The sequence below is a fragment of the Pyrus communis genome, chromosome 15 (genome assembly GCF_041283825.1).
Source record: "Pyrus communis isolate YQ-2024b chromosome 15, ASM4128382v1, whole genome shotgun sequence".
NCBI lineage: Eukaryota > Viridiplantae > Streptophyta > Magnoliopsida > Rosales > Rosaceae > Pyrus > Pyrus communis.
The window spans coordinates 15732216-15746480 of NC_142579.1; the positions used below are offsets into that span (position 1 = coordinate 15732216).

Below are 14265 nucleotides of genomic sequence, written 5' to 3' on the forward strand. Positions count from 1 at the left end.
AGGTGTACCTTATATTTGTCAATTGAACCATTCGCCTTACGTTTGATTTTTAAAACCCACTTGTTTCCAATGGTTTTACGCCCAAGCGGAAGGTCAACTAACTCCTAAACAGTATTTTTGTCCATGGAGCTCATCTTTTCCTCCATTACAGTTATCCACTTTTCTTTGGCCGTTGAAGACAACACTTCTTTGTAAGAAGAAGGTTCGTCATCCTTTGAGGGTATGCAAATGTAGGCCTCCCCATCAACCTCAAAATGACGTTTGAGAATGTGGCCTCTCTTGCTTCTTCGAACTGTGTGACCTTGAATTTCAAAAGGTACACTTCCATCATTGGGCGTATTCTCTTTAGTGTTTATGGATACATTACTCCTACTGGGTTGTGTACTCCCACTCAGATTAAGTCCTTTTACATCATATTCAGCAACCATCAGATTGGAAATTAATTCCCCTCATTCGCTTGAAGATGTTACGAGTTCTTCATCTTTCTCCAACTCATGGAGATCAAGGTTTTTGACAGTATCGTCAAGTTTTGGGAAGTCATTCTCTATAAATTCCACATCATGTGAATCAATCTCGGTTCTCTCTCCCTCTGGATGTTTACCATACATCACATAACCTTTCGAGTTTTCACAATATCGTATAAAGATATGTTTATTTGCTCTAGGACCCAACTTTCCAAACTTATGTGATTGATTATGAACAAATCAAGCACAACCCCAAGGACGCAAATTACCCAGATTGGGTTTTACATCATTCCAAAGTTCGTATGGGGTTGAGGGAACCGTCTTTGAAAACACATGATGAAGTATATAATGCATCACCCCAGAAAGATATGAGGAGATTTGCCTGCACCATCATGGATTTGACCATGGCTAATAAAGTTTTGTTTCTCCTTCAGCAACACCACTTTGTTGTGGTGTGTAAGGAACAAAAAGTTGTTCGTGTATCCCCTTACTTTCACAAAAAACCTTGAATTGGTCAGACAATTACTCGCGTCTATGATTAGTGCAAAGAGCTTTTACAGTCTTCCGTTTTTTATTCTCAACCTTAGCTACGAAGCATTTGAAACACTAAGGCTTCATAGCGATGATCGATCAAGTACACATAACCATATCGCGTGCGAAGAGTTTTTCATGATATTACGAAACTAAGGTTTCAATTATCTCTCTAACCATTGGGTTTTTCTTTGCCAAATTTTAAACATGGTCTCATATGAATGTAAAGAACATAACCCAAGCGTTAAAACCCAGAAAAAAAAATAAGTATGGCAAAAACGAAAATTTTAAAGACAAGCATTCATGGCATATTCATATATATTTCATGCTTTCAAGGTTTTCATACATGGCATACACACACACACACACACACACACACACACACACACACACACACACACACACACACACACATGGCATATATATCTCATGCTTTCATGCGAGAAGTGTGTGAATGGCTCTGATACCACTGTTGGAAGACTATAAATAAATTCGAAAGGACGTGTGTACCTTTTTATGCGGAAGCTTGAATCTCAACATGCTCTACAAACACGAACAATTGCTTTGACCTTTCGTGCACATCTACAACCTTGCAGGTCATTGGGTTGGCTATGGTATATCGAGTTTCCCCTTGGTTTTCGCCTCCCAAGACCTAGAGCCGAAAGTGATAGCTTTGAAGACTAACTAGAATATTTGAACTGTGGAAAAGCTTGTGTTTCTTATTCTTTCTCTCTTCCCCAAAGCCTCCTTATATAGTGGTTGGGAAGAGTGTACAAAGACTGAAAAACCCATGAAAATCCCAGGTATACTCTAATATGAATATCTCTTGATTTTTATCTAATTATCACATAGATAATTAGGAGGTTAATATCCTTATGTGGGTGGAATATCCTTTGATATTTATTTATCCCATAAGATAAATCCTACACTAGGGAACCTTTATAGCAGCTATGGCAGCAAGGAATGAGGGGATTTCTTCTCACCTGCACGCAAAGCTGCAGGTCGACAAAATGGTGTATAAAGGTGATGCATAGATGGTCACCACTAGTGGTGAAGCCACGTGAAGGCGAGGAGTGGCAGTCGTCACTCCCCTTGTTGAAAAAAATATGACTGGAGCACAGGTTCAGCCCCTCCCTTCGCTTGAAAATTCGACTAGTTCTGCTGCTACTGCTCTCCGGTTCTGGTTCTGCTGCTGCGCCTCTCGCCGGAAAAGAAGCCTATGAATGAGTAGTCGCCCCTTTGGTCGGTCGAAAAGCAAATGCCCCTGGTTGCTCTGCTGCTGTGCAGCCTCTGCTGCATGCATTACCTTCTGAAAACCCCAGGTATTAGAAATGTATAATCTATTCTAGTAATACCTTTCATCTCATACTATCATATTCATTAAAATAGTAAAGCGAAATTTCTAGTATTCTTGTATTTTATATGTTAAATAATAAACAGGAGAAAATAAATTTGAATCTCTAATACAAGTATAGTCCTTTCAAGGTGTAAGACACTTGTTTATATGGTATTAATGAATTTACTTAAATTCATTTAAACCTCCGTCTAGGCGCTAGGCTCCAATTCGCTTTCCGATTAGCGTTTAACGTTTGTTAGAACCTTGATTATTAACTACATTAATATTATCTACTATCTACAATGATTTGGTCGTCTACATTTTTCTATTTTAAATTTTGCCCCTCCCCTTGATTATTCCTAGCTTCGCCACTAGTCACTGCTGCCTTACATGTGGGGATTGGAAGTGATACATCGGCTTTGGGGCATGTGGTGAATGATGCCCATTCTTTTCTTAGGTCTTTCCCACATGTTTTGATTAATTTCACACGACGTGAAGCTAATAGAGTAGAAGACAGGTTAGCACGAGTGGGCTTGTCTATCGAACAACAAATGGTGTGGTTTGAAGATCCCTCGAATGTAATTATTGATCTTTTAATCAAGGATAGTATAGTTATGTAAACATAAGTGCGGAACACTCTTTTTTTCTTTGACTGGGTTGATATCTCTGACAAGGTTTTTATCGAGGCCCTGTTAGTTGCACTCTATCCTCTACGTTTATATGTATTTGAATTCCTTATCAATGACTATTGTACTTTTTCCTAAAAAAAAAGAAGAGGATAGTGCTATTCACACATTATTTTTTACTTCTCAAACACCTTTGTTATTTTTGCCTATTGATCTTCTTCAATTTATTTGAACAGACAGCAGAAAATTGAGAAGAGTGTGTGAGAAGTAAAAATAGGTGTGTGGATGGTAAGTGGCCCTTTAGCACATTGGTGGAAAAGAGTTGAGCCTTTACATGACGGCATGAGTTTGAACCCTGTTAGTGGATAATCTAACATTTAATCCAACATTTTACCTTGACCGAAGTCGACGGTGACTGTGTTCGGCAAGAATGCCGATCTGGACCGAAGAATCGGTTCGTTAAGGCCCAAAGTCAATCCAAAAATTGCATAGAAACAGACAGCCCAAGAGGAAGCTCTCATTGACGAAATGACAAAAAGCCCCTTCTTCGTAACCAGAAATTACATACAAACAAGCTTTTGCGTTGCTGAGGGAAGCCTGCGGTGCCGGTGGAGATTTCGAGGGCCGAGTCACCGAGGGGAGAGCGAGAGAGCGAGAGAGCGAGAGGCAATAGCAATGTTGGTGGGTGTGAAATTACAGTTGGCGTGGAACCCTAGGATTAACCAGAACGCCAACCACAGCTTTGCGGTCAACATAAACCCTCGCCGCCTGCCCCACCATCTCAGGCTACCGCCTCGACGGCTCAGCTCAGTGTCCGTCCAGTCGCAGTTTGTTAAAGAAGCATCTGGGCGGCCAGTTTCATCTCTTTACACTGAAACTGTCGGATCTCCATCACTATCTCAGACTTCACTTCTTCAGCCCCCTCAGTGGAACCTCACCCACCGCCACCTCGTCGTCCTCAATGTCGTTGCTTGCGCGGTAACTCTCTCTCTAAGTTAATGTATTTATGCCTTAGGAAGCGTAATTCCGCTTCGAATTCAGGTTAATCTACATACGCCAAACCTAAATTTCTCTGTAATGATTTGTTCTTGAATTTGCAGTAATTGATGGGTTTTCTTATTGAATCACATTTGAATTTTTGGGTTTTTAATAGGTAGCAGTTTCGGCGACATGTCTCTTCTTCTCTGCAATCCCCACCCTCCTGGTTCGTAATCCTTGAATACTCGATGGTTTTAATTAGTACTAGCAAATTGGAAAATTGGGTATGTTTTGTTGTGCGATCGTTGTTAGTAAAGTGATTTTGCAATGTGGTTGTTTCTGAAGGCTTTCAAAAGGGCAGCTCAATCACTTGAAAAGCTGATGGATGTTATGAGGGAAGAGCTTCCCGACACGATGGCTGCTGTTCGCTTATCCGGGATGGAGATTAGTGACCTCACTATGGAGCTCAGTGATATTGGGTTGGCATTGCTATTCCAAAGCTCTTATATTGTTGTCGTATGATGAAGTCTACTTGTGGATTATAACATTCTCTGCTGACTCATTCGGTTTTGTTTGTGGTGCAGCCATGAAATTACACAAGGCGTTAGAAGTTCCACTCGTGCTGTTCGTGTGGCGGAGGAGAGGTTGCGCGGCTTGGCAAACATGGCTTCATCAGGTTTCCATGTTTTCTATAGTGTTATTTTGTTGTTGTTTAACCGTGAGTTTTCAATTGGGTGTTGGAGCAATGAATGTAAAATTCATCTTTACTTGCTTAGCACCGGTGCAGGTAACAAGTCAGAAAACTGAGGTGCCAGGGCCCGTTTTAGCTAAAACTGCAAGAGGCATACGGGAGGGGATTGTTAAGGGTCGTGCACTATGGCAAATGTTTTTCGCTCTCACCCGGTTTTCGAGGTTGGCACTTAACTTTTTAACAAATCGAACTAAGCGGTAGGGTAGAACACAACACATGAAACAGGTTCATGGTGAGCAGCAGCAAGAAACATCACATTTTTTAGGATGTACATAACTTTTCATATTTTCAATTTTCAGTTTGATAATTTAAGTTATTTTTTAAGACTTGTGAGAATTTTATGTGTCAGAGTGTTGCTTCAAGTGAAACATCCTTTGACTTGCTTCATCCTTTCTGCTGTTTCTTCTAGTATCTTGTAGATTCGGATGAGAACACCTTCGGAATGCTTTCTACTTGCTAAATAACATCTCCTTGTTATAAATCCCACCCGCACTCCAAAAAAAAAAAAAAAAACTTTACATCTTTGATTAAAGTTGTTGAATTCAAATGTGCAATATTATAATCTGTTTTTATTTTGTTATTAAAGTTGTTGAATTCAAATGTGCAATGTTATAATCTGTTTTTATTTTGTGCTCTGATTGCTGATTAATTTTGGGCATTAGGCAGTTGTGGCTTGATGCAAAACCCTCTATCACGATTTATGGCCTTAGTCTGAATATAGAATTGTGCCTGAATCAATTAGCTGTAAATTCTAAACTGTGCAATGTATTGATCTCATTTTTTAAGAATGCACTACAAAATTAGATAGAGGGACTTGAAAATAACTGGACGCAATACATTGGAGTGAACTTTAAAACGAAACCTAAAGGTGTGATTTGGAAGGGCCGTTGTGCTTGAGTAGTTCATTTTTAATAATTGAGGTTAAAGGTCTTAGCACTTTGAAAGTCCGTGGGGTTAAGGGTCGGTACTGTAGGCATGCTCTTAAGAAGTGTTTTGGATGTCCAGGGCTCGAACTAAAACTAGATTGAAAATATAGTTGAATAAATGTCTATAACCAAATTTAGTGAGGTTGCTAGATTTGACATATGAAATGGTACCAACTTACTAAAGAGAATGAATAATCTAGGAATCATAAGACTTGAACCAAAATGTATGATGCGGTTATGTGAATACTCTAGTGCCTGGCTTGGCATTTAACTTATAAGGGAGAGAGGGTTGATACTTGGTGGTGGGTTGTCATATGAGTGACATTTTATGTAGTAGCAGTGACAAAAAAATTATGGTGCTTTGGAGTGACATTAAATCTTGATTTTTGTGTACCAAAGATCCGACAATTAAAAAGCTGGAGTATTTAATATGGATAATGCTAAAGGATGAAAATTTTAAATCAAATTTGCAAACCAAATGATGCATCACCAATAGGAAATAAGTACGTTAATCCACACTTAAGTAATATCCAATCATTAAGATCCACATCATTTGTTTTACAAAATTTTGTTTAAAATTTGGTCTTCCTAGCATTACTATTGAATATTATGGAAAGCCATGGAAAATCTTGTATAAGGGATTAAATTTTGGGAAATTGACATAAATAGGCCAATTTTCTTAATCTTAAGACTATATTAGGACAAACCGGCCATGCACACTCCATGCACACTCCATGCACACTATGCACATAACAAAATAACAAAAATACCTACATATAAATTGTAAAAACCCACAGCTCATTGTGTCATTTTTTTGATTTGGAGGTTGGGGATGTTGAGAGAGAGAGTTGTGAGCTGTGGGCTTTTGGGTTGAGCTTAGATGTGTGAGCTTTGATTTTGAAGAGAGGGAAGTTGAGAGTGACGTGAGAAGAGTGAACTGGATTTTGGGTTGAGCTCATAGCTCTGATTTTGAACATAGGGATGTCGAGAGAGAGGTGAGAAGAGTGAGGTCGGGGTTTTCGGTTTTTGGGTTTTAGCACAAATCTGTGAGCCATGTGTTCTATTCTTCCATCCTTAAAGATAAGACATTTACCATATTTTCTCTATGGATGGAAAGTTCCATTTTTCCGGCGATTGAAGCTTTGGCAGGTATAGTAAGGTACGATATTTAGTTCCAAGTTTCTATATCAATGATTTTGGAATAAATGGGTTGTTTGTAAGATGAATTAATACTTAAAAGTTAATTTAGGGTTTGTGTTTCATGTTGGGCCTATGAGTTTTGGAAAAAACTTTACTTTTTGACGTGCTAGAATATTGGTATGTTTCAATTTCTGTTTCAAGCCTATATATCAATGTAACCTTATATATGTGACCGTTGTGGATTATGTTTTAATTGTATCTACTATACTAATGACTTGTCATATAGTGCTTATAAATGCAAAAAGCATCTCGTTGCCCGATCTTTAGTTTTTGCATAGCATGTGCATATAATGTACAGATCATGTGCATGTCGTTTACTTACAGTGTATATACTGCCTATTTACATATTTGATACTGTTTGCATTAAGGTAGTTTAGGACATGATAGGCGCTGAAGATACAAGGATACATAGTCCTAATGTTTATTATCATATAATAGTTAACAAACACATTACACAACTGCATTACATTGCTTAACATCTAAGCCTCCAAATCTATTCTACCATACCTATTAAGCATAACCCTCACTGAACGATCATCGATACCAAATTTTATTAAACGATTAGACCTTCTTCACTGTCAAAGAATCCCATTGTGGTTGATGCAGTTCCTTTCCCTTCGCTATCTGATGAAAATCCTCAAACCCTTTGTTGCGTTCCTCCTCCATTTCGGTCTCTCTCATGAGAACGTTTATACGACTTAATATGGCCGCAACGCTTCTACGACAATTTAGTTTAGGAATAGGATCCTTTCTCCAGACATGTCAGCCTTTGTTTTCTGCTTGCTTGCACGGTAGAGCGTTTTGTTAGCTTTACCAATGAGGTCCACATGTTTTTTTTTTTGCCTTCATTAGCTTGTGGTTCAAATACTCGTCGACGTCTGTCTGATAATCGAGTCTCCCACGGACCTGATCTATATTTTTTAGTGGCGTCTTCGAGTTGACAAAGCTAAACGATGACATAGGATTTGCCTTGGGTGATCTCGGAAGTGGAGGAGGTTCCATGTTGTACCACTCGTGGAACTCGGCTTTAAAACCCTCAGTTTTATGTCTAAAGTTGGACATGTTAGTGTTGTGAATTGTTTTGGCTATTTGAGAAATGGAATGGCTTTTTTCCTATGGGGTTAATGGTTATGGCATATAAGTGTGAGAAGCCTATTTATACAAGTGTAGTATTGATGTGGATGAAAACCTGTTGGGTAAAAAATGGATTGTGTTGAAGGTGTTTGTGTGGTGAGGATTTGATGAATCTAACCTACAAAAGTTGTAGGAATCCCCACCACTGCTTTTTTATCCATCATGCTACTTCATTTCTAACATATAGGTTAGTGTGTTGCCAAATCTCACACCCCCTACTTCATTTTTAACATATAGCTTATTAACTCCTGGTACTTCATTTCCAACATAGAACATAGGTTAGAGAAATTGATCAATGGGGGAGCCACATGGATGCCAAGGTTGGTCCAGATCTATCCTAGAATTTTTGTACTACATATCAATTGTGTGCAAGTTTAAACAATATTCAGCATCAGGTCAGTTGATGAGTATAGTTTGATAGTTTCAACAAGACATGAGTTTGAAACTTGATGGTTTTTGCATCTTTTTTTTTGTTTTTTTTCTAAACCCAGCCTTATGTTTTACCATATAAAATTCCATTACTTTTTGGTTCTATACAATTTAAAGGAAGATCTAATTACGTTAAAATAAAATGTCATAGTAATATAGTTTGAGTCATGGCCTTATTTTTATTCGAATTTAATGCGGTAATTTTTTTTTTATTAAAACTTGTAAACAAGTTTTGTTCTTATGATGTAATCAATTCAATACTAGTTTTTCATATATATTTTAAAACTCCATCTCTACTGTTTGATTAAAATTTACCATGCTAATGTATCTTAGAAATCCCATAAATAGCTCCCTAGCCAAGGAGTTTTTAACATACCATGTGCATATAGTGTGTACATATCATGTATTTGTACATGGGTTTGTATATATAACCAACAATTGGCCATTATTGTAGAATTAGTGACCTTATAATTCTTGTATTTGTGTTGGAATATGATTATGATAACATGATTTTCAAAATATGTGTAATCATGTGTGAAAGTACACCATAACATTGGCGCACTAATATACATATGATTGTAGTGAAATAGATTAATTAATTAATAAAGAAATAATATAATTGTTTAATTAATTAATTAATTCTAAAGGATATGACTGTTGGATATAACTGAACTATTGTATTCAACAAGAAAAGTTGTAACTAAACAGTTGTATTCAAAGTGTATTTCATCTTTATATATTCACCAAATCCCTTTCTTATTAGAACCATTCGATTCCAACGTATAATTGTTCTCACTCTCTGTCACATCTCTTCCCCTTTTTGTCCAAGATATAAACCATCTGTATAAGTTGTCTTCTTAAGGGTTTGTGTTTTATTCAAAACCACAAGTTCAAAAAGATGAAGAAAGCCAGAACCACCTCTTCACCCATACAATCTCTTCCGGATGAATTTCTTGTCAAAAAACTGACGAAGGTTGCTTCCTGATCTTTTAAGGACCTGTTTTCATCAAAGATGGTGTGTAAGAAGTTCAATCAAATCGACAAAGACGATTGCATATTCGAGCACATCAACATTAGGGAATTTGAAGGCTTCAACTTGCTTAGTTCATAGAGTAATAATGAAGATGTCTCCAGTTCTTGAAACGTTGCACGAACTGCGACAATTCAGATGCCCTGTACATGTTAGGGATGAATTATTTCTTCCAAGATAATAAGGAAGAAGCCGGAATTGGGGCCCTGAAGATGGCAATCTCAAAGGGTCATGAAGTAGAAACGTACGTCTACTATGGTTCTAAAAAACGCTAGGCGTTAGTCGGACGACCGACTGGAGCCTAGGCGGTTAGGCGGTTAGGTGGATGCCTAGGCAGACTAGACGGATTTAGTAAATTTAACATAAATATATAACTAAATATTGAGATATGTTATTTTTTAAAAAGAATAATATATATGTATATGTAATTTTGTAACATAAGATTTTTAGTATATAATATGGTTTGGTGTTCAAAAAAATAATACAACATTAAAAAAAAAAAATTAAAAGAAAGAAAAAAAAACCCACGAGCCCTCCACCTCTCCGACATCGCTCCAATGGTAAAAGATTTAGGGCTGGAAAAAAATCCCAAAAATCCCAAACCAAACCGAAAAAATCCCGATCCCAAACCAAAAAAATCCCAAACCAAAATTCCCGAAATTTTCGGTATGGGATTCGGTATTGCATCTCCATTTTTTCGGTATTCCCATACCGAATAGAAATAAATATTATATATATATATATATATATATTATTTTGGTTCCTTTTATTTGGTTTTAGGTATGCAGGAAAATACAAAGCAATAGCCCTCTGCATAATACAGTGCCAATTTGCTGGGTTAAACTTCGCTGAGGAGAAGGAGAAGGCGGTTTAGTAATTTCTTTATCGCCCTGCAACATCTTCACCACATTGCTCATGAGAGGTCTTGCATTCTGAATGCACAGCAGAGCTACCAATAACATCCTCTCCGATTTTTCCATGTCTTCTCTTTGATCCCACAACGCGACATTAAAATTGCTTGTAGAGACGAATCACATGCCTTTCTGAAATACTATAATATATGTGAGTCATCTATAACATTCATTTTTGTTATGCATTTCCCATGTCCGCTTTGGAAGCCATTCACGTGGCTCATTTGCATCTACAGGAAGATGTCTTCTCCTCTCAACAATCTCAAAGAGAAGGATCCGAAAACTGTTAACAACGCATTTGTGAGGCACGGGATAAGGCTTCCATACAAGCAATCCTTGTAAGTTTTACCGATGAATGTAAAGGGGAGTCATCAATGTTCGCAATGCATTCAAGATACGTTTTTAGCAAACTGCGATTCATTACCTTATTGTCTTGTTTAGGACATTTCTACCTGACGTGTTCTTCCCTGTATGCATCATATGTGGATATTAGTTTCCTGCATACCTAGGCAAATCAAGGAAACAAAGGAGCAAAGACCATTATGCATGCATGAACATATCAGTATACATATATTTCGGGATTCCCGATTTGTCCCGAAATCCCGAAATTATTTCGGGATTCCCGAAAATTTGGTTTGGGATTGGTATTGAATTTGGGATTCCCAAAAATTTCGGTTTGGGAATCGGGACAAGGGTTTCGGTATGGGATCCCATACCGAACCACCCCTAAAAAGATTCACTCGACCTCTCTCTCACGTTACCCAAGGTCTCAATCCCATGTCAAAGATTTAATAGTGCCAAAAATATTAAAAAAATCAATTATAATATTTAATGGTGGGATTGGATCTGATAAGGTTACTGGTAGGCAATGGCAGTAAATATAGAAAAGTGGTCCACATTACAACACCTTTTTACACTTTGGAAAACAGAAAGCCCTTTATTTTGGGTTTTTCTTTTTTCTTTTTTATTCCGTTTCCTCTTCCTCCTCTCTCACATATTCTCTCTTGTTTGGTTATTTTTTCTGTTTCGTCTTCCTCCTCTTTCCTCTGTAAATTTCGTTCTTCTTCGAGTTTGGCTTCGCGAGAGCTTGAATTGCAGATGCAAGTCTGCTTAAACTAGATATCATGATTTAGAGCAATGCAGAAGACGATGACAAGAACTGTGTATAAAGCCGAAGAAGAGAGTTTGAAACGAAAGTTGCAGAACCAGCGGCGGAGGAAAACGAGATTCAATCCGCCTAGACATGTAGCCTAGCACTGCTTAAAGTGCCTAGACCGCCTAGGGAGTGCCTTGATGGCCGCCTAGCTCCCTCTCAATTTCTGTAACAATCACATCGGGCCTCCACTGCTCAGCGCCTAGGCGCCACCTAGAGCGTTTTTTAGAACACTGACGTCGACACTATCATCTTGGTATGCTATAGGAGAATTCGAAGCATGAAGGCCTCAAGCTTCTGTATTCTCTCAACCGTCACAAATCAGGACGGTTGAGCGTAATGTAATGCAGAGAGATGGTTCAACGGTGTTTGTTGGGTCTTTGTGTGGATAGGGAAGTAGTAGCTGAAATTCTAAAATTTTACGATGATAATGCTGCCATGAAAGCATGCAGCAACTGTGGAAGTCTACAGGTTCTTTCACAATCCGATCGCATTAAGATTTCTTTGACCCTGAAAAGTTTAGTAATTGTAATTCTTGCAAATGGCATCAGAAAGTAAATATATTTTGTGCTAAATTATTTGGTACAGATGTAGATTAAAATTTTTTTTATTTCGTTTAATTTTTTGTAACAGTGGCATTTAAATTCCAATACAACCTTTTCTTTTCCTTTTATTTTTCCCATGTACTTCTTCTTCCTAATTATATGACCTTTCTTTTTTTTCCTTTTTGTAAAAAAAAAAACCATCAAGGACGCTAAGAAAATAGTCATAATTGCAAAAAACTATAAATTTATGGTAGTAATGCACATCACCCAAGATGTCATCATTATCATGCAAGTGTGCAAATCAAATAATTAAGAGCCTATATATGCCTTGTCTTATCGCGAAACCCTATATCTACCTTCTTTTATCACTGAGTTTTATGAAGTCATTTTGGCAGCAAATGTTTAAGAGAGTCCCTAGGCTTACAACACACAGTCCCACTCCTGTCCTTTTTGCTCCTCACTCATGTATTATTTCACCTATTAAAACCACACATTTAACAGTACTCACTCCACATATGCACGATTAAACACCGATTATATGCTTTTAATTATTGTTAAAATAACATAACAAAATATCAAAACTTTAGTTACTCCAATTTAAAAGCCCTGTATTAAGATAATTAATTAAAAAATTATGGAGAAATTGTACATATCATGTGCATATAATGTGCATCGGTTGGGTTGTCAGATTTTGATAAACATAACATACCAAATTACTAAAGAGAATGAATAATCTGGGAATCATACGACATGAACCATTTGACCAAGAAACAAAAAAGACATGAACCAAAATGTATGTTGCGGTTATGTGAATACGCTAGTGCCTTGCTTGCATTCAACTTATAAGGGAGAAAGAATGTTGATACTAGGTGGTGGGCTGTCACAAGAGGTAGATTTTATGTAGTAGCAGTAGCGACAAAAACAACAAAACCTTATCTCATTAAGTACGGTCGGTTATATGAATCCTAGAACGCCACTGCGATTAGTTTTGTGCCATGTCTTCTATTTGTTCTAAGTAGTCTAAGTTTTTTCTTAGAGTCTCTTTCCAAGTCTTCCTCTACTCCTTTGGCCCTAAGTGTCTGTCTCCTAATCACATTTTCTAACCATAGCATGTGTGGGTCTTTATTTGACATGTTCAAACCACCTTGACCAATTTTCTCTTCTCTTATCTTCAATTTCGGCTACTAATTTACTTCGGTGTTCTTAATCTTGTCCTTTCTCTTGCGTCCATATCCAACAAAGCATTCTCATATTTGCTACACTTATTTTGTGTTAAGTTGATGCTTCACGCGCAACATTTCGTGCCATATAAACATTGTTGGCCTTATTACCATCCTATAAAATTTTATCTTGAGCTTTAGTGGCATATGATAGTCGTACAACACACCTAGTGCACTCTCCACTTCATCCATCCAGCTTGTATTCTATGATTGAGGTATCTCCATCCAATTCACCCTTCCATTGCAAGATAGATCCAAGATAGTGAAAGCATTCACTCTTTGGTACTTGTTGATCTACAATCCACACATCTAACTCATTTGAACCTCTGTTCTCAGTGAACTTATACTCTGTCTTTGACCTATTTAGGCGAAGATCTTTAAATTCCAACACTTCCCGCCAAAGGTTAAGCCTTGCAATTACTCCCTCATATTTTATGTTGTAGCAATGACAAAAAAATTTTGATACTTCAAATTACCATTAAATCTTAATTTTTGTGTACCAAAGATCTAACGATTAAAAAGTCAGGGTATTTAATATTATGGAGAGCTATGAAAAATCATGTAGGAGGGATTAAATTTACATAAGGGGATCCTCTCCGGATCCGTTCCACCAAATCCACCAAATCCGAAGATCCGGACCATTGAAATTTGATCCAATGACTAAAGTTATTATAACTTTTAAAATGGGTCTCTGTTTATAGTTGTTGGATTAAATTTCAATGGTTCGGATCTCTGAACTTAGTGAATTTGGTGGAATGAATCCGAAGAGGATCTCTTTCCTAAATTTACAACGCCAGCACATCACATCACTGATAATATCATTGTTCATTCAGAGAATTTCGAACTTATTATGATATTATCTTAAAAGAGAAACAGGGAAGAAGAAAGCTGAAAAAAGCTCTCTCACTCAATTTTTTAATGTGACCGGTACACGGGGTAATAAATTAAGTGTCATTATACAAATGGTGAGATATATGTGCTAAAAAGTTAATAACTTAAAAAATAAAATTTTCCATAACTTCTATTAAAAC

The 14265-nt window shown here is 37.3% G+C and overlaps 1 protein-coding gene across 1 annotated transcript; it reads left to right on the plus strand.

The window, feature by feature from the left end:
- The first annotated feature begins 3525 nt into the window (after positions 1 to 3525).
- On the plus strand, positions 3526 to 5076 carry LOC137711344 (uncharacterized). The gene is made up of 5 exons (XM_068450572.2): positions 3526 to 3935; positions 4111 to 4161; positions 4281 to 4414; positions 4520 to 4611; positions 4712 to 5076. Exons 1-5 carry the CDS (start codon positions 3633 to 3635, stop codon positions 4885 to 4887), a joined length of 756 nt encoding a protein of 251 aa, XP_068306673.1. The 5' UTR covers positions 3526 to 3632; the 3' UTR covers positions 4888 to 5076.
- Positions 5077 to 14265: the final 9189 nt, after the last annotated feature.

Bases quoted from the DNA above. Each gene is read 5' to 3' on its own strand.
- LOC137711344 (XM_068450572.2), top strand. From the start codon at position 3,633: ATGTTGGTGGGTGTGAAATTACAGTTGGCGTGGAACCCTAGGATTAAC. The intron at 3,936-4,110 runs GTAACTCTCTCT...GGTTTTTAATAG, and splicing joins TCAATGTCGTTGCTTGCGCG to GTAGCAGTTTCGGCGACATG. The intron at 4,162-4,280 runs GTTCGTAATCCT...TTGTTTCTGAAG, and splicing joins CTGCAATCCCCACCCTCCTG to GCTTTCAAAAGGGCAGCTCA.